The 20,930-nt window shown below is 37.9% G+C and overlaps 1 protein-coding gene across 1 annotated transcript; it reads right to left on the bottom strand.

Annotated features, from left to right (window-relative positions):
- Positions 1-4,936: 4,936 nt before the first annotated feature.
- LOC105883490 (olfactory receptor 52H1) lies at positions 4,937-5,896 on the bottom strand. The gene has a single exon (XM_012786611.2). It carries the CDS (start codon positions 5,882-5,884, stop codon positions 4,937-4,939), a length of 948 nt encoding a protein of 315 aa, XP_012642065.1. The 5' UTR covers positions 5,885-5,896.
- Positions 5,897-20,930: the final 15,034 nt, after the last annotated feature.

The following is a 20,930-nucleotide window of genomic DNA, read 5'->3' as shown; positions in this document are numbered from 1 at the left end:
AAGAAAGAATTATTTTTTCAACTCTCTTACGGCAAACCTAACTAACTCTGAACTGTATATAAAATTATGAAGGACACAATGTCAACAAGTGTAATTTAGAGTTCAGTTTGGTAAAAAAATATGTTTTCATGAAATACTAATAGGTACAGGCAAATTGTCTGTAGTAGTTAGCAAAATTAAAGAGCTTATTATGTCATAACATTGAAGTTGATCAAAATAAGGAGTTTTTCCCTGATGCAAAATAATAGCTATTAAGGGAAACATTTATGTTGAGATGTGTGAAATGTACAATGAACTTTTAGAGTTTCTTCAAAATAAGAAACCTTTTTTTTAAATTCTTTTTTATTTCAGCATATTACAGGGGTACAAACGTTTAGCTTATATATATTGCCTATGCGCCACCTGAGTCAGAGCTACAAGCATGTCCATCCCCCAGATAGTGCACACAGCACCAATTAGGTGTGAGTACACCCATCACCTCCACTCCCCACCATCTACCTGACACCCGATGAATGTTATTACTATATGTGGACTTAAGTATTGATCGGTTAATACCAATTTGATGGTGAGTATATATGCTGCTTATTTTTCCATTCAAAATAAGAAACCTTTTTGTTCCAACTTTTTAAGAATGTATATTGTATAGCCAAATTTTCTTATTTAGCTATCTTTTGTATTTTTAATAGTCTCAATATATCATGCAACATGTTTTCAATAGTAGATACAATTTAGAGTCAAATATAGAAGTTAAAAGTTTGGAAGATCAGAATTTCTGCAAAATATTATGTCATATTCCATATACCAATACTTTTTAAAAAAATAAGTGATAGACTATATATTTCATATCTACAAAAAGTTAACACTGAACAACTTACTAATTTAATAGAATGTTTTGAATTTTATTTTCCATTAAAAAAATAATCCATGTGTAGGAAATTTAACCATTCACAATATATTTGTTATCTTGAAAAATGACTTAAGTTTCTAGAAAATATAGCATTATTTGGCTAATTTTGAATAAAATATAAAGGTAATTATTTTGGAAATGATGAAATTTCTTTAACATCATTTCTTCTATTCCTATTAATAGACCTTTGTAAGACATATTTCTCTACTATGAATATTAGAAAAGCAAAACCTAACCACACAAAACATACACACAAAAATTGTTTAATCATATATTATTGCCTGCAAGTAACATCGCCATCAATTCAATCAGGGTTAGATAAAATTACAAGCAAGATGCAAGCTTATTTGATACATTAAAACTTTGAAGACTTATATATATGGTATTCCTTTCAAAGGTTTGTCTAGACTTTCAACATTGGAATTGCAATATTTTATCCATAAATTTTTGTTTTACTATAATTGCAGAATGACAAAAATCTCATGGGTCTAATATAAGTCCTCTACATTAGTCATCTAAATGATTACACACTTTCAAACAACAATGTGTGTAATTTTAGTAAGTCTTTATTTATTTCCTATCTTATGTTTATTCCAGCTATATTTATTGAATCTTTTTTTTGAGAGAGAGAATGTCTCACTCTGTCACCCTGGCTAGAGTTCAGTGGCATCATCATAGCTTACTGCAACCTCAAACTTCTAGGGTCAAGTGACCCTTCTGCCTCAGCCTCCTGAGTACTGGGACTACAGGCGTGGGACACACCACACTAACTTTTCTATTTTTTGTAGAGTCAGGATCTCACTGTCACTCAGACTGGATGGAACTCCTGACCTCAAGTGATCCTCCCACCTTGGTCTCCCAGAGTGTTAGGATGTATGGAATGATTTTTATGTCTTTTGAATAAAATACGAAATGTGAGGCTTGAATTTTCTGTATGTATTTCATAAAATTTTTTTTAGTAAGCTATGATACTGCATTTTACAACAATATTAATCCTCAGTTTTTGGAAACAATTTTTTAAAGTCCTTCTTTATCAGTAGGTAGAGAAAAACTGATCTAGAGGCCTTTCTTCCCATGTGTTCACATATATGAATGTCCACATTTGTGGTTCAGTGGTTTCCTTCTGCAAACAGATGAGCTAGTGTGATTGTTCTCACCTTTAGGTGTGTCCTGCCAAGCTATGATATAGAAATAAAGTAATGGGAAGCCAGTCTCACTATATAGTCATATCACATCCTTGGACTGAACACTAACTGAAATAAAGTTCATGTTTTTATGTCCACCTGTCTGACTTCTATGCCTATCTGTCAATTAGTTTGCAAGAGGAAGTAGACAGAGATGTGTGATTAATAATTAATCTTCAAATGCCAACAATAGTGTCAACTATGAGACAGTTTACAAACCTCTTCTATGGATGTTCAAATCCATTCCCTACATTTGCTGAACATTCTGGTTTATAAGCACCCATTTTTCTCACTGTCAACTCCTCTAATTAATGCCATCATTAAAATGGATGATTCTTCCATCAATTTAGACAAATCTTTGAAACACATGGTTCCCCACCTAAGCTCAGGCAATCCCCTCTGGCTGGCAGTTCTCAACCCCTACTCTTGAGGCTCAACTTCTTTTTGTTCCTCAAGTCACATCACAGAAATAGGCTCTTCCATAAAGCTTTCCATGACTCCACAGAATGGTTGAGGAAGCTTCCTTTGTGCTCCTATAATAGCATACTCCAATCATTGCAATATATAACATTAAATTTTGTGCGTAAATTATCTACATGTGTGGCTACTCTTCTTGCTAAGCAATAAGCTTCTTGCTTGTAAACAGTGTGTATACTTGCTCAATAACTCTACTTTTAGTTTGTGTGCATTTTCTTTCATATCACAGGTGCTTTGTGAATGTTATTGGACTAAAATTATGATAGGTAAGACATCTGTAACTTTATTTTAATAATCTAGGATCAAAATGGCAAATACAAGAATAAAAACCCTCAACTGCCTCCTTTATTCAAAGGCATACGCTATAAATCCATTCCATCACTCATTTTTAATAAGCTCTACATGAGTTTCCTGAACACAGAAACTACCCCTAATTGTGATGGACATCTGACATAAAGCATACATGCAATATTCGGTCTAGGTACACGTTGCAAGTATCCGGATTAAGGTGGAGACAAATGGATGGGAGAGTGAGCAGGACTAAATCTAAGGGAATAAGGAAGATATAAAGAATGGTGAGATGTGGAAAGTCTGAAGAGAAGTTGCTAGGGACACATTCATTGATCCCTACAATTTGTAAAATAATGTACTAAATTCTGAGGGTGGAAAGATAAAATAACACACAATTTCCCTATTAATACCATATCTAGTACAGGTTGGGACATTTTAAAAATGTGGAAATATATAGGATAAGACAATTTACGTGTGGGAAAGTTGCCTCCTAATTTTTGTATAATTATCATTTTTGCAAACAAACCAGATCATATAATTTCATTCATGGACTGATAATGGCAAATTTGCAACTTTTCTCACCAGACAGAGCCATTGATGGCTAGGGCAATAGATCTGAACTTGGGGAAGGTAAAACTGAGCCTAATCTCTTTTCTTCTTCCATAAACAATAAAGAGGAGGAGGATATTAAGTGATAAAATGATGAATTCAAGTTTAAACATGATGTATCTGAGGTGAGTATAGCAGCAGTAATTACTAAATATACTAACATAGCAGATACTATTAGAACACCATTTGCAATCTGCCAAGTACATCCATCTATATTATTCTTTAATCCTAACACTGACCCTATGAGCTCAGAAAGCAAACACTGAAATCATCAGATCACATATGAAAGCTGAGATATAGCATTGCCAGTAAAGAGATCAAGAAGTCATAGAAATAAACAAATTCTCCTGGGGAAGAGGGTAGAAAAATAATAGCAGACAACTGAGCCAGAGAGAGAGAGTGGGAAAAGGAAGAAGAGACAGAACAGGTAGTCATCCCCTTGACTTTGTGTTTTCCTTGGTCATTAGCCTTTCATGGGAGCCATTCTTGCATGCCAGCACATAATCATGCATTCGAACTCCCACCAGGAATAAAGGAGTATATACTTTGATTATCTCAACTCAGAGTCTACTTATTTATTATTTCTTCAAAAAAGTTAAAAATATCAGGTCTGGGCCAATCCATGTTCTCAGCAAAATGGAAATAACCAGATGAGAATAAGAGAATACCAGAAAATCTCCTGGTATCTGAGATCATTTTTAGCAAGCTGGCTCAGAAAGCAGATTCCTCCTACAGTGGGATGTGTGTTAATTCTATATACTAGAGTTCATATAGAAGTAGAGGGTGGAATTTGGTTACCAGAGGGGGCAGGAAGTGCATAGGCAAAGGGGAGATGTTAGACAAAGGGGTCAAAATTTCAGGTAGAAAGAGAAATATGTTATAGCGATCTATTGTACACAGCGACTACTATATTTAAAAATAATGTACTGTATACTTCAGAATTGCTAAGAGTAGATTTTAAATCTTTTTACCACAAAGAAATGATAAATGTGAGAGGTAAAGGATAATGTTAATCAGCTTAATGTAATGATTCCCTGATAAATCAATGTATAATAACATCATATTCTTCCACATAAATATATATATATATTATTTGTCAATTAAACATTTTAAAAATAACTAAACAATAAATTATTTACAAGTCTAAAAGATAGAGTGCATAACAACCATGTTGCTCATTATAGCTGCAAATCACAATTTCCAAGTTTTATTGTTCTTTCCACTTAGGGTAATTCAGCTGTCTGTTTTACCTTCTTTTTCTTAATCACATGATCATATCCTGTACAACCCACTTTTCTACAAGCAATCAGGTCATCAAGACCATTTGTTCATATAGCTTATGCCACTTTCCAGCTACATGAAAGCAGCTAAAAGCAGTTCTCTCTTTAAATGGTATTTGCTTCTTCATTCTTGCTACATTTCCATATACCATAAAATTTTCCTAGATTTTCTATTGCCCAGTGGATCATCATTCCATACTCTTGGTAGAAAACAAAAGTATGATCTTATCTCTGATCTGCTTGGTCTTCACTCCATACACAATGGGGTTGAGTGCAGGTGGGATAACAATATACAGGTTGGCAAACATGATGTGGAAAGTGCGGGAGACATTGTGTCCAAAGCGATGGGCAAGGATGGAGAAAAAGGCAGGTGTATAGAACATGAGGATGACACACACATGGGAACCACAGGTACCAAGGGCCTTCTGGCGGGCATCTTGGGAAGGGAGGCGAAAGACAGCACAGAGGATGAGGGTGTAGGACACAGCAATGAGGATCACATCTGATATGACTGTCATGATGGGAACACAAAAGCCATACCAGATGTTGATGGAGATATCAGCACAGGCGAGCCGGGCAACACCTATATGCTCACAGTAGGTGTGGGGAATGATGCGTGTCCTACAAAAAGGCAGGCGTGTCAGCAAAAATACATCTGGTAGAATGATGCAGAAGCTTCGAAAGGCAATGCCCACAGCAATCTTGATGATGGTTTTGGGGGTCAAGATGGTGGTGTATCTCAAGGGGGAACAGATGGCCACATAACGATCAAATGCCATGGCCATCAGAATGGCTGAATCCAGGACAAAGCTATAGTGGAGGAAGAACATTTGTGTAAGGCACCCTGGGAATGTGATTTCTCGAGCCCCCAGCCAGAAGATGCTGAGTGTTTTAGGAACACCGGCTGTGGACAAGATGAGATCAGTCATGGCCAGCATGGAGAGAAAGAAGAACATGGGTTCGTGAAGGCTACGCTCCACTGCAATGAGGTAAAGAAGGATGCAGTTTCCCATAATGGCTATGATGTAGATGATACAGAAGGGAATCCCAATCCATACATGGAATTGCTCCAGGCCTGGAATCCCCACCAGGATGAAGTGTCCTGGGTTGTAACTGCTCAGGTTGAAAATGATCATGGTAGACAAAGGTGGCACCAGTCTCAAGTCCTGAAGACAGAAGGTGATAAAGGATAGTTAGAGAAACTTGAGTCATTCTGATTTCCAGCCAATTATCAATATTGGTTCCTAAAGACAGAGTGATCATATAGTTAATCATTCAAGTAGGTCCCCTTTGAAGTCCCACTGAGAAGTTGAAATTAATAATAATGGCAGCCACATGCAAAAACTAAAATTGTCCCAGATACAGTTAGCCTACTTAAAGAAAACTTCTTTCTCTTGGCCACCCGTAGTAGTTTGCACAACTTCTCCAGGAAGCCTTCCAGACTGGCCACACTCTTCATTGTACACTGTCTTCTGATACAAGTTATCACACTATATGATATATTTTTAACATGTTAGTGGATTACACTTTATGTCACATTATGAACATCATTGTTGTACCTGCTCTGTCATTGTGGATGTCAATATCTGTCCTAAGAAAACCGCTTGCTTTTCTCAAGGCCACCTGATGACTATGTCTCTTAAATTTGTGAGGTCAACACCACATCATTGCCATCCAAAAATCTAATTCAGTTAAGGAAACAATACCTAAGTTCCTACACTATGCTAGATGACAAGTGTAACTCAAATTTAAATTAGAAAAATTGTCTATAACTAGGCCCATGAGCACTATCTTCTCCAAAATAATAATAATAATAATAATAATTTTCCAGCACCCTGTTATTCAAGTGTGTAATATCCTAATACATTAGACTTACTAACCCAATCAATCAGGATTTCTGTTCAAAAGGATTATTTCTTTGTGAATACATATTCTATTAGATGGACAGATTAACCCAAGATATATAGTCTTTCACTTAATACTTTTCTACTGAGAGCATACAATTCATCTTTTGCTAACACTAGAGACCTGGTTAGGTTGTCAGAACCTTCATGTTGAAAACCCCTCTTCTAGGCTACTCACATACACAAGCAACATATGGCTCCAGCATCCTGAAACCATATACTTAGAATCATAGCTCTCCCAGCCTGTCTGAAGTCATCCTTTGTTCATACATATGTGGGGAAAGGTCTTCTCTAGTTTTTATATTTAAATGTACTCAAATACAAATGTGTATGTGCAGTCATCCAAAAGCATTTGGAAACCCCTGGGCACAAAAAACAGAAAGTGAACTCTGAGCCTTCTCATCTACAATCAGACATATCCACACTGTGGCACAATCTACAACACAATCTCTTTTTTTCTTTTCTTTCAAGAAGCCAATGCCATTAAAAGGGATAGAGGGCATTAAATGAGGGTATTAAATGAGGAAACCACATTTCTACATTAAAATAAATTTAAGAAAATGAGTAATCAAATCCATGTGGTTCTTGATTGGATTCTTTTTAAACAAATAAGCTATAGAATTCAATTAATAAATAATTAAGCAAAACTAAATATGAGATACATATTAGATGATATAAAGGAATTTGTATTAGTTTTATTAGATGTGATTATGACATTGTGATAGATACACACTTTCACACACATATGCACACATATGCACAGATGTCCACAGTATCTTGATACAACACTGACACTCAGTATGCTCTCTGGGGCTTCAGAAAGCTAGATCCCAGAACTTAATTTAATCCCAGTTCAAAAATTTACTAGCTTTGTGAATTTGGGAAAACTATTCAAACTTAATGATCCTTTGTTTCATAAGGACCATAAAGTTAGGATAGAATATTTAATTCCTTATAAAAGAAATTACTATCTCAAATTCTTACAATTATTATTAAGACAAAATGAAAAAGACCTAAATATAAGCTTTAATGCAGTCTGGACATAGTAAGCACATAACAAACTTTACCTCTTTGGATTAGGTTATATTTTGTAACATTAGCATTATCATTAGCAGTCAGACTACACAGTAAAGGAGGGAACAGAAATAGGCAGATGCATAAATGCTGACAAGAGCACCCCTGGGCACACACACATACTGGCACACTTAATTCTAATCTTAGGTTAGGTTTATGAGCTCTTGTCATATGTCTGACACAGAATTGCCTGAACAATACTAACTATGGCCACACTTCACCCAGCCGTGTAGTTTCCATCTGTTCTGATCTCTGGTGCCCATTCAGTGGAGCACACACACAGGTACTGGAGACTATGACCTCGGTTCCTAAAAGGGACTTGCTCAGGGAAGAAGGTTATAGTGCTCAATCCATGGACCTTGGAAATGCAAACCTGGGCTTTTGACTCACTTGCTGTCTTCCTCCAAGACTTGTCCCAATCCAGCCCCCTCAAACAACCAACACTCACCAAATCTTGGGGATCAGGAAAAAGGGAAAGAAGAGTCGGCTGACAGACACACAGAAAATCTGCCAAGGGCAAACACAGGAACCAAAGAACAGAGTGGAGCAGAAAGGAAGAACTGGTTGAGGGGTTGATTTCTGCCTACTTATTTTCCCTGACCACTGCTCAATCTTGGGAAAAGCTTCCTAGTTAGGGCCTTAGGGACACTGATGCCTCTCGTCTCACCCTCACAAGAAAAAGATGAAGAAGTTTCCATTAACCCTGTCCATGCTTTCGTGTTATTGCCTCAGGATGCTTTATTTTATTTTATTATACATTGGCATTTGAGCTGCTATGTACCTGCCTATCATATAGTCTAGTTTTCAAACTCATGACCTCACTTAGGATAAAGGACTTTCTACAAGTTACTTAATCTCCATGAAAAGCGCCTTATTTTAGTAGCTACCTCTCAAGATTATATATGAATTTACAAATTATGAAGGGAAACTGCTTGTGAAATGCTGTGTCTGTCAGCACACTTTTCTTCTTTCCCATTGCCAATTCCCCAAGATTCAGTGAGTGTTTGTTGTTGGAAGGAGCTTGATTGGGACCAGATCAAGAGAGAGAGAGGAAGGGAGTGAAAAGCCCAGGACTGTATTCCTAGGGGCAAGGACTGGCGAAAATGCTGAAGGCAGTGGCAAACACATAGTGTGGATGAGCAATGTAGGGCTCACGTTAAAGTGAAGAGTACATGGCCCACTTCAAGGTATTCTAATACTACTTTTAGAGGAGCAGGGAGGCCTAGAATCTGTGTTAATAAGCTCTGCAGTGGATGTCTATTATGACTTTTATTTTTCACTGGGGGACCAGTATCCACGTGGAGGTAAGCAGAAAAACTGAAATGCAGGAGAGTTGGTTAGAACTCTCTCTTGGTAGATGTGGAAAAAGTCCTGCATGCTATTTCTTTTGAAAGATGCCTGAGGACGTGCCGGCGGCCCCTGGAATGGCTACGTCCTTGAAAAATCTTTGGTTATGTGTACTTTATTGTCCAAACCATCATGTCCTAAACTGTATCCACTGTCAGCTCAACCCGTTCCTCTTTCAGGGCTCCTGTGTTCAGCAAATATCACCACACTACTCATAAGGATTTTTTGTGTGTGTGTGTGTGCCAATTTATATTGTTGTTCCTGCTTAAATACCTCCTAAATTTATTCTTTCTGTGTTTCCACTGCCCAACTACCATTATTTCTTTTATTTTTATTTCGGCATATTATAGGGTACAAATGTTTAGGTTATATGTGTTGTGTTTCCCCCCTATTGTCCCCACATCCTGGAGTGAGAGCTTCAAGCATGTCCATCCCCCAGATGATACGCATCCCACACTCATTATGTATGTATATACCCATCCCCTCCTCATCCCTCCCACCTCCCGATGCCCAATAAATGTGATTCCTATATGTCCACTTAGGTGTTGATCAGTTAATACCAATTTGCTGGTGACTACATGTGGTACATGTTTCCCCTTTTTGGGATACTTCACTTAGTATAATGGGTTTCAGCTATATCCAAGGAAATAAAAAAGGTGCTATATCACCATCGTTTCTTATATCTGAGTAGTACTCCATGGTATACATATACCACATTTTATTAATCCACTCATGGATTGATGGCCACTTGGGTTGTTCCCACATCTTTGCAATTGGGAATTGTGCTGCTATAAACATTCAAGTGCAGATTTTTTTTTATGGAATGTCTTTTGTTCTTTTGGATAGATGCCCCATAACAGGATTGCTGAATCAAATGGTAGATCTACTTGTATAGCTTTAAGGTATCTACATATTGCTCTCCACAGAGGTTGCGCTAGTTTGCAGTCCCACCAGCAGTATAGGAGTGTTCCTATCTCTCTACATCCACACCAACATTTATCCTTTGGAGACTTTCTGATAAAGGCCAAGGTCACTGGAGATAAGTGATATCCCATTATCTCTTTTCTAAATTACTCTAGTAGTTTCTTCAAAGATCATCTTATTTCAATTTTTATCTTCCTCAGGGTATTTTCCACACTGCAGACTAACTTCTTTCTCCATCTGATTAGGTCTTTTCTTACCTTAAATGTCATTTTGTTCCCATCTCAGGATTGCACCACCTGCTATTTCCTCCACCTTTATCTTTATCATGTCTTTGTGTGATTGTCACATTACATTTTCATTGTTGAGAATTCAACTCAGTTGAAAGTGCATTATAAATTTTTATTAGTAAAAATAATATAAATGCATAAAATATTTTCCTGTGGAAAACTGTTGGATCTACCTGTTGGTACTGTCAGGAATTTCTTAAGGCCCAGATCTTAATTATTACCTAAAAGGCTCTTATCCCACAATTCAGACAGCCAAGCCAATTTCTCTGAGTTCATAAATGCAGTCTCTCTGCAGTCTCTCTATGTTATGCCTACACACATATTAAACATAACCCTGAGTGGTGGATTCCAAAATTGCCAAGTTATTTACCTTTAATCCATAGGTATGTTTCCTTCTGATTAGATACAGAATACTAATAATTCCATTTTCAATGGGGATCTTTTTATACCCACTATTGCAAGACTAATAAAATTTTTGAAAATGTCAGTCTAATGCACACCAAATTTGTATAATATAGTGTAAGTTGAGATTTCCTGGGTCATTATTTTAATAGAAAGAATAGGTTGCCCTAAGACATGAAAATTTCTAATTCTTATCTTTCATGTGCTCCTTTTCCTCTTAGGAAGAAATCTTTTTTTTAATGTATTTATTTTTTGACTCTTGATTGGAGAGAAGCTGGTTCTGGGTAACTTGCATAAATATTGTATGAACACTCGAACAGCTAATGCACACATAAGATTACACAGAACTTAGAGCTTAATGTTGTCATAAGCTCTTGAACTAATATAATTAGTTTTCTCAGGAACCACCTATTAATTTCCAGCAAACTAAGACAGAAATATGTTCAAGTGTTTGGCCCTCTTTATTTACAATTCATATCATAAAAATTTGAATTGTGCCTGCCACCCTTTACAAACACTTCAAAAACAGCAACCAACCAATTATTACTTTACACACAAAAGTGATGCTTCTATTAGTATGATCTAGGACCGGTGCCTTCACTGCTACCTAGTTATCATAAAGGAATACAAATCCAATATTTTTAAATGGAAGTTCTCACAATTGAACTACCACCACCTATATAACTATTTGTTTAACATGAAATCCTGTTGCTATATTTAAGTGATTAAATAATTAAATGATTAGAATGGAAATTTCTTATATCTGTTTCATATTTTATACATGTTAATTTTGGTTGTCATATAATGAACTCAACTTGCAATTAGGTATTTGTCACAACAAGGAATCAAAGTTATTTACAGGAACTCCTTAGCCCCAGGAGAAGGCATTCTATTGGTTTATTTCCGATTGGAGTTGAGTGTGCCTTTCCTGTAGCCAGTTGAAGAGGTTGTAGCTTTCTTTGGTCAAAAGAGGCTGCCACCCTAGCAACAAATAAAGTGTATGTGAAAATGAGAGCTAAGATGGCCAACTAGAAACAAAGCTTGTTGGACCATCCCAGCAGAAGAGTTGAGGTTTGGACTGAGGGAAAGCAGAGAGTGATTACTGTTCAGAAGTGGCCCATGGGGACAGACACCAGTGGAGTCTAGGAAAACCATCAGGGGGAACTGAGCAATGGAGAATGAGGAGGATCTAAGGGAACAGCCTGCACCAACTGACTCCAGGGAGTTCTCGAGCCCATAGAAACCATACGTTTTTTTTTTTCCTTCCTCCTCTCACCTGGGGATCCTCAGACCAGCGATAGGACCCAGAGCTCTCATTCCACAGGGAAGTGCCACATGTGACCAAAGAGTCAGCATCCCTGAATCTGGACGCCCCCTCCTCTGTACCTCCTCCACTCCAGGCATTATAGGAAGTAATTGTAACTCAAACTGCTGGTAGTGTCATGGCCCAACCCACCCAACCACAACGAAGAAAGCTCCTTGAAATGAGGGACTTGGTTCCCCACAAAGACAGTGCACTCCCAGCAGAGATGGCCTCAGTCAGCATAGTTGCTATAGCGGCATGTAATGGAGGGCGATAGCTGTGCTGCTACTAGGGCTTGGAGAGGAGGGTAGACAGGTGCCCCCCACAAACTTTATAGTGGTGCAGGAAGTCTTCCACCCCTTACCCTAACCACAGCAGCCAGTAGAGTTCTCTGTGGCAAGTGACCAGCTTTTAGTTCCAGGGACCTGTCTCTAACCCACAGCCAGCAGGAAAACTCAGTCTGTCATCCTCCTTCCCCCAGGCATTTGACACTGACAGGGCTGATGGTAGGGCTCTGTAGTATGGGTGAGAGATCCTAATTCCAGGGGCAGGCGACAAGTGAGAGCCTGTGCCTATTAGGAGGGTGTGGAGGAGCTCAAGAGAGCAGGGTTCTGTGTGTGAGCCACATCCACCATCCCCTGGTGGGAGTATGCTCCTGGCAGAGACTTCTGGGGGTAGAGAATTCTACCCTCTCAGTCTTGAGATCTAGTGGCAGAAAAGGGGTACACAACTGGAGATCCCCCATCTGACATTGACACACAGAGACACAGGCCAGTGGGCCAGACACATGAGCTCTGGAGAAGCTTGTGAGCCAATCTTGGGTGGAGAAGAAACACAAGTCGATCAGAGGGAAAAGTGCCCAGATTTGTCGACAAGGAAGGAATAACCTGGCTAGAGACCTCAGCAATCATACCAGTTGATCCCTCCCATCAGGAAAAGCCCTCCAAGTTTGGAGAGATAACTGTGAAATACATATTAGTGGCTCACCCTAGCAGCTGGATATACAACCATAGGAACACATACACCTAGGCTTTTGCACTCCAGCTGTCGGATCTTACTCCTATCCCCACCTCAGAGGGAAGCAGGGTCAAGGTAACCCCTGGGAACTACAAGGGGTATGTATGCCTGACCTGGCCGACCAGATGCTACAACAGAGACAACAGATTACCTTGGTAACTGGCTTCTCCATGCAAACTACAATCAAGGACAGAGGGTAAAACCGCACAGATAAATATATTGCCTTCCATCTCAAGCTATTAGAGGGCAGTGTATTTATACCCACAAGTACAAACCACCAACTTGGAGCTTAAGCTGGGGAATCAAACTCACTATTTTCCATTGGGAAGAGGTGAAGACAACTGATAAACCCAAGAAGTTCGTCAAACTAGCTAAAACAACCCTAAGTCAATACAGGACCTGTTCTGCTCTCCCCAGCACTATTAGAGAATGACCCTGGGAACCTGTGTCCTTAACCAGAGACAGGGCCAGAAACCAGCCCTAACACCACAGCTCCCAGCCAAGGGTCCAGATGTGAAAGAATCAGAGAAAGAACTCAGGAAACATGAAAAATCAGTCCAAAATATCACCCCCAAAGGAAATCATTAGATCCTCAGCAACACATACAAACTAAAAAAAATGGTTAAAATGACAGATGAAGAATTTTGAATATGGATTGTAAGAAAACACAGTGGAATGCAAGAGAAAATGTAAATCCAACACAGAATAGGCACAAGAATAATGCAGGAAATGAATGAAAATTTCTCTAAAAAATTGAAGTATTATGAAAAACAAACAGAAATACTGTAATGAAAGAGGCATTCAAGGAACTACAAAACACGGGAAAGTCTTAAGAATAGGCTGGATCATGGAGAGGAAAGAATCTCAGAGCTTGAAAAAAACACCTATGTGCTAAACAAATCAGACAAAGAAAAAGAACACAGAAGCAAGAGACATGAACAAAACATACAAGAAATGTGGGATTATGTAAAGAGACCAAACTTAAGAATCATAAGCATCTGGGAGTGCTAAGAAGAAAATACACAAGGGCTGGAAAATCTATTTGTAGGAAGAATTGAGGAAAATTTCCCAGGCCTAGCCAGAAACCTAGATACCCAGGTACAAGAAGCACACAGGACTCCTGGGAGACTAAATCAGAAAAGGCAATCACCACATCACATAGTTATTAGGCTGATCAAAGTAAGCACAAAAGAGGCACTCCTTTGAATAGCAAGTTGAAAACAGCAGATAACTTACAAAGGAAACTAACTGCAAATGGTAGTTCTATTTCTAGTATTTTGATGCATCTCCATACTACTTTCCATAAAGGTTGTAGTAATTTGCAGTCCCACCAAGAGTGTATAAGTGTTCTTTTCTCTCCACATCCATACCAGCATCTGTTGTTTTAGAATTTGTTGATAAGAACCATTCTCACTGGAGTTGGCTGATTATCATTTTGGTTTTGATTTGCATTTTCCTAATGATTTGCATTTTCTAACATTTTCTTCTGAAATTCTTATACTTTTATGCCTTAAGTCTAATTCTGTTATCCATTGTGAATTAATTTTTGTGAGTGTTGAAATGTGAGGATTCTGTTTCAGTCTTCTACATGTGGTATCCAATTTTCCCATCACCATTTATTGAATAGGAATTCTTATCTTCAATGTAAGTTTTTATCTGCTTTGTTAAAGATTAGATGTCAAATATGAGTATGGTTTCACACCTGGGCTCTCTGTTCTGATCCATAGATCTATGTCTATGTTTTTGTGCCAGTTGACATGTTGCCTTGGTTATTATAGCCTTTTAGTATAGCTTGAAATCTGGTAAAAGGTCCCAATTTGTTCTTATTACACAAGGTTGCATGGGCTATTTCAGATCTTTTATGGTTTCATAAGAAGCGTAGAACCGTTTTTCTAGATTGGCAAAAAATGACTTTGGTATTTTAATGGAGATTGCATTGACCCTATAAATCACTTTGGGTAGTATAGATATTTTAACAATGTTTCTTCTGCAGATCCATAAGCATGATAGGTTTTTCTATCTGTTTATATCTTCTGCAGTTTCTTTCTTCAGTGTTTTGTAGTCATCCCTATAAAAGTCTTTTACCTTCTTAGTTAAATATATTCCTAGGTATTTTATTTCCTTTGTTGCTATTGTGAACAATATTGCATATTTGATTTGATTCTCAGCTTGAATGTTGTTGGCATATATGAAAGCTACTCTTTTGTGTGAATTGATTTTGTAACCTGAGACTTTGTTGAATTTATCATTTTCAGGAGTGTCTTGTTTCAAACTTTGGGGCTTTCTAGATATAAGATTCATAGCACCAGCAAGGAGAGATAGTTTGACCTCTTCTTTCCCCATTTGGATACCCTGATTTCCTTCTTTTGTATGATTGTTCTGACTAGGACTTCCAGCACTATATTAACAGAAGTAGTGATAGATGGCAACCTTGTCTGGTTCCAGTTCTAAGTGGGAATGCTTTCATTTTTTCCCCATTGAGTACAATGTTGGCTATGGGTTTTTCATATATGGCTTTAATAATTTTGAGGTATGTCCCATCTATGCCTATTCTGGTAAGCATGCTTATCATAAATAGGGGCTGAATTTTGTTAAATGTTTCCTCTGAATCTATTGAGAGGATGTAGTGGTCTTTGTTTTTGCTTCTATTTATGTGGTGAGTTACATTTATAGATTTGCCTTTGTGGAACCATCCTTGTATCACTGGGATGCAGCCCACCTTGTCATGGTGAATTATTATTCTGATATGCATCTGAATTTGGTTTTCTAAGATTTTATTGAGAATTTGTGCATCTAATTTTAGAAGGAGAATTCATCTATAGTTTTTTTATTGTTGTTCTGTCCTTTCTGGTTTTGATATCAAACTGCTACTGCCTCTGTAGTTGGAGAGAATTCTGTCTTTCAAATGATATGGAATACTTTTACAGTATGAGTACCAGTTCTATGTAGTTATGGTAGATGTGTCTGTGAAACCATCTGGTCCAGGACTTTGTTTTCTTGGAAAAAAATTTTTTTTATTGCTGCTTCAATTTCAGTTCCTGACTTTGGTCAGTTGAGAATTTCTGTTTCATCCTGGTCAAGTGTAGTGAGGAGGTTTTTAATGGTAATTTTTTAAAAATTCTCTTAAGTTTCAAATCCCCAGGCTATGAAGATTTACTGAACATAGCTTTATACCTTCTGTTGCACTGATGCATTCCCTGTTGAGTTTCTTTCCCAGAAATTCTATAACCTCCATGCATCCATGAGATAACTACAAGGCCTTTTACCACCTGTTTGTCTTGAGAAGACAAGCTAAGCGCACTCCACCACAGATTGTGTCCAAGGACCCACTAAGCAGCCTACTCCTCACATCCCATCTGTGTACAACACTGGAAGAGTGACCAATATTACCCCCAGCTCATTGCTACTAAAATTCCCACCACATTTTGATCATGGGATGTATGTGATAGCATGATTTCTTGCTGTACTTACATGCTCTGAACACTGCCTCATACTTGCAATGATGGTCACTGCCCTCGTGCATTACTTATCTCAACTCCAGAAAAACCCCTGACCGTGATAATCAGGGAGGCATATTTGACGCAGTATTCACTACTACTACCTCCTACCTCCCAGTTGATGTATGCTCCATAATAGATATCATTTCTTCCTTGACAATCCTCATTGTCTCAGTAGTTGGCTTTCTGTGCAGCGAGCGACAGAGAACCCCTCTGTGGGTTCATTTAGAATATGTTTTACTTGGGAGCATGAAAGAACCAAACTGACATGTTGCAACATTCATTTGGGCTATAGTACACTTGCTACTGTAATATAATGTGAAGCACCTGGAATTAGGCTTTAGGGAGAGCAAAATTAGTTTGAGAACTTCCACTGTAGTCCAGACAAAGATGTTGAGGCACCACCAAAACGATAATGGGATGAATTCAATAATGCTCACTCCAGGGCTGGAACTAGGGGGAGGCCAGAGAGGTACCTAGGATGCAGTATTTAAGGAAGGGGACATTCATTTTCAAGGCCTTAAGTGCCTCCTTTATCGTTGTGCTCTAGGCACCTCTATGGGACTCACTACTCAGTACACAGACAATCAAGATGTTCCTGACAGTTAAGGAGAGAAAGAAAGTTAACTGTTTTCTTCACTAGCTTTTTCCTTTCTGCGGTTTAGCTGGGGACAGGCCAGGCATCAAGCCCCTTGGTACTCTCCCGGAACAATAAATGTTCCTAGGCTCATCATGCCTTGTATGAAGTAGAGAGTCTCCTATCTGTGTTTGAAGGGATGGATGGAAATATGTGAGCTAGGTTGCACAGGTAGCTGGTAGAACATCTCTGGTGAACTTAAACATAAACATGTAGGAGTTACTGTAACCACCTTGATTGTAAGAAAAAAATCCCTGTATCCCTGGTCTGGCCAAGTGTACAAGAGGTAAAGTAAGTGACTTAATTTCAGAGTGTACTCTTTGAACTACCATTTTCCAAGATTTCAATTCTCTGAATCTGCATTTCCCTCCCAGTGTCCTTCAGCAATTTCTCTCTGCCTTCAGCCTTCATGTGTACCTTCCCTGGGAAAATGTCCATTTCTTTAACTTGCTCTCTGAGCCTGCCCCAGTGACATTTACAGATGTATTATTTAATAATAGTATTCTACTCACAAATGCATGCATGAATACCAGCATTCAGGAATTCCTCAATGATGCAGAACCCAATAGAGTGGCTGAAGCACGAGTGTAGCTACATAAGGCCTAAATTCATAGTCTGAGCCATACTCAGGCCTGTCAGTTGAGTTTCAAAAGGACTGTAGCTGGGGTGTATAACAATTGATGAATCTTTAATAACTAGCTTTGGAGGACTGACTGGTAGAGTTACTAATTCCCAAGATGTGGGTATTCCCACTATTGCTGATTTCCCTTCTGGTGTCCTTCAGCAATTTCTCTCTGCCTTCAGCCTTAATGATCACCTTCCCTGGATAAATGTTCATTTCTTTAATTTGCTATCTGAGCCTATCCCAGTGGTTGTAGCACGAGTACAGCTTTATAAGGCCTTAAGTCATAGTCTGAGCCACACTCAGGCCTGTCAGTTGAGTTTCAATAGGACTGTAGCCCGGGTATATAACAATTGATGAATCTTTAATAACTAGCTTTGGAAGATTGACTGGTAGAATTACTGATTCCCAAGATGTGGGTATTCCCACTATGGCTGATTTCAGGCTACCAATATGATATTGACCTGCTTGCAGAATTCCTGAAAAATTAACACTTGTCTCTCATGATCCAGTGGGAGCAGCCTCTGGCAGATGATCGTTGTAGATCTTTCTAGGCCTGACACAAGAATTATAATGATTCAAATTACAAAGGATGTGAGAGAACAAAGTCTCTAAGCTAGAGAAATCCTGCCTCATTCCAAGGTAGGATAGTCAGTGGATCAGAACAAAGATTTTATAATCAGGCTTATGAACTATATGTCATCATATATTACTCTATACTATTAACATTAGAAACACAAAATCTAACCACAAAAACACACACAAAAATTATTTAATCATATATTACTGCTTGTAACAAGCATTTTCATCAATCCAATCTATATTAGATAAATTCACAAGCAAGATGAAAGCTCATTTGACACATTAAAACTTTGAAGACTAATATATATGGTATTCCTTTAAAAGGTGTGTCTAGACTTTTAACATAGGGCTTGCAGGATTTTATTCATAATTTTTTATTTCACTATAATTGCACAATGACAAAATCTCATGAATCTAATAGAAGTCCTCTACATTAGTCATCTATATGCCTGCACACTTTCAAACAACTATGTGTGCAATTTCTGTAAGCCTTTTATTTATTTCTTATGTTAACATTTATTCTGGTTATATTTATTGAATTTTTTTTTTTGAGACAGTGTCTCACTCTGTCACTTTGGCTAGAGTATAGTGGCATCATCATAGCTCACTGCAACTTCAAACTCCTGGGCTCAAGTGGTCCTTCTTCCTCAGCATTCTAAGTACCCAGGATTACAGGTGTGTGCCACCATCCCCAGCTAACTTTTGTATTTTTTGTAAAGTTGGTGTCTCACTCTCACTCAGGCTGGTCTCAAACTCATGGCCTGAACTGCATTGAGCTACCAGAGTGCTAATATATATTGAATGCCTTTTAGGTCATCTGAGTAAAATAGGAAATGTGAGGATTAAATATTCTGTATATTTTTTAAATTTCTTCAGTAACTATGTTACTGCTTTTTATGAAATCATTCATGCGCAGTTATGGGGGAAAAACTATTTTTTAAAGTTCCTTATCTGTAGTTTGAGAAGAACTGATGTAGAGTCTATTCTCCACGTTTCCACACACATGAATGCCCAATTTGTGGTTCATGATCTTCTGTAGATGGATGAGCTACTATGATTGTTCCAAGGACCCCAATTACCCTTGGGTGTGTCCTGCCAAGTTGAGATTTGGAAATAAAGTAGTGGGAAACCAATCTCACTATACAGTCATATCACATCCTTGATTTCAACACTGTCAGAAATAAAGTTCATATCTTTATATCCAACTGTCTGGCTCCTATGTTTATCTCTCAATTATGTTCACAAGAGGTAATAGGCAGAAATGTAAGATTAATAACTATCTTCAAATGCCATCTAGAGCATCAAACTGTGAGACACTCTATAAACCTCTTCTATGGATGTTCCAGTCCATTCACTACATTTGCCAAACACTTTGGCTTATGAGCACCCATATTTCTCACTGCCAAGCCCTCTGAGTAATGCCATCATGAAAATAGAGGATTCTTCCACCAATATAGACATACAAACCTTTGAAACACGTTGTTTCCCACCTCAGCTCAGGCAATACCCTCAGGCAGACAGGTCTCAAATCCTTATTCTTGAGGTTCCATTTCTTTGTGCTCTTCAAAACGTATCACCAGAATGTGCTCTTCCAGAAACCTTTTTGTGACTCCAAAAAGTGGTTGAGGATGGTTTCTTTGTGCTCTTCTAGTACCACACTTCAATCATTGCAATATGTAAGATTGAAATTATCTGCATAAATGATCTATTGGTATGGTTTACTCTTCTTCCTTGTAAACAGTGTATATCCTTGAGCCATGTCTCTACTTTTAATTTGTATGCATTTTATTTCATATAGCAGGTGCTTTATAAATTTTTTGACTAAAACTTTTATAGATAAAATTTCTGTAAGTTTATTTTAATAATGTAGGATTAAAATGGCAAATGCAAGGCATAGAAATCTCCACTGGCTCTTTTCTTTGAGGACATATATTGTAAATCTATTCCATCGCTCATTTTTAATAAGCCCTACATGATTCTTCTTAACACAGAAACTACCTCTAATTGTCATGGACATATGACATAAAACATATATGCAATATTTGGTCCAGATACAAGTTGGAAATGTGTGGTTTAAGCTGGAGATACATGAATAGAGAGTGAGCAGGACTAAATTCAAGGGAATAAAGAAGATCTAAAGAATGGTTAGATGTGGAAAGTCTGGAAGAGAAGGTGCTAGGGACACATTTATTGATTCCCTACTGTGTGTAAAATACCGTACTAAATTCTGGGGATGGGAAGATAAAAGAAGACACAATAACTCTATTAATAGAGTCTCTAGCATAAGTTGGAAGATTTGCACAAAGCAGAAATATATAGGATAAGATAGTTTATGTTGGCAAAAGTTCCCCGCTGAGTTTTTATGATTATCAATTTTGAAAACAAACCAGAACATGTGATTTCATTCACGGTCTGATAATGGCAGATTTGCAACTCTCCTCACCAGGCAGAGCCATTGGCAGCTAGGGCAATATATCTGAACCTGGGGAAAGCAAAACTGAGCCTAATCTCTTTTCTCCTTCTATAAACTGTGAAGAGAAAGAAGGATTTTCAGTGACAAAATGATGAACTCACGTTTAAACATGA

Source organism: Microcebus murinus, chromosome 4 (assembly GCF_040939455.1).
Source record: "Microcebus murinus isolate Inina chromosome 4, M.murinus_Inina_mat1.0, whole genome shotgun sequence".
Lineage (NCBI taxonomy): Eukaryota > Metazoa > Chordata > Mammalia > Primates > Cheirogaleidae > Microcebus > Microcebus murinus.
Note: the sequence above shows the minus strand (reverse complement) of the source record. Positions and strands in the feature narration are given on the sequence as shown.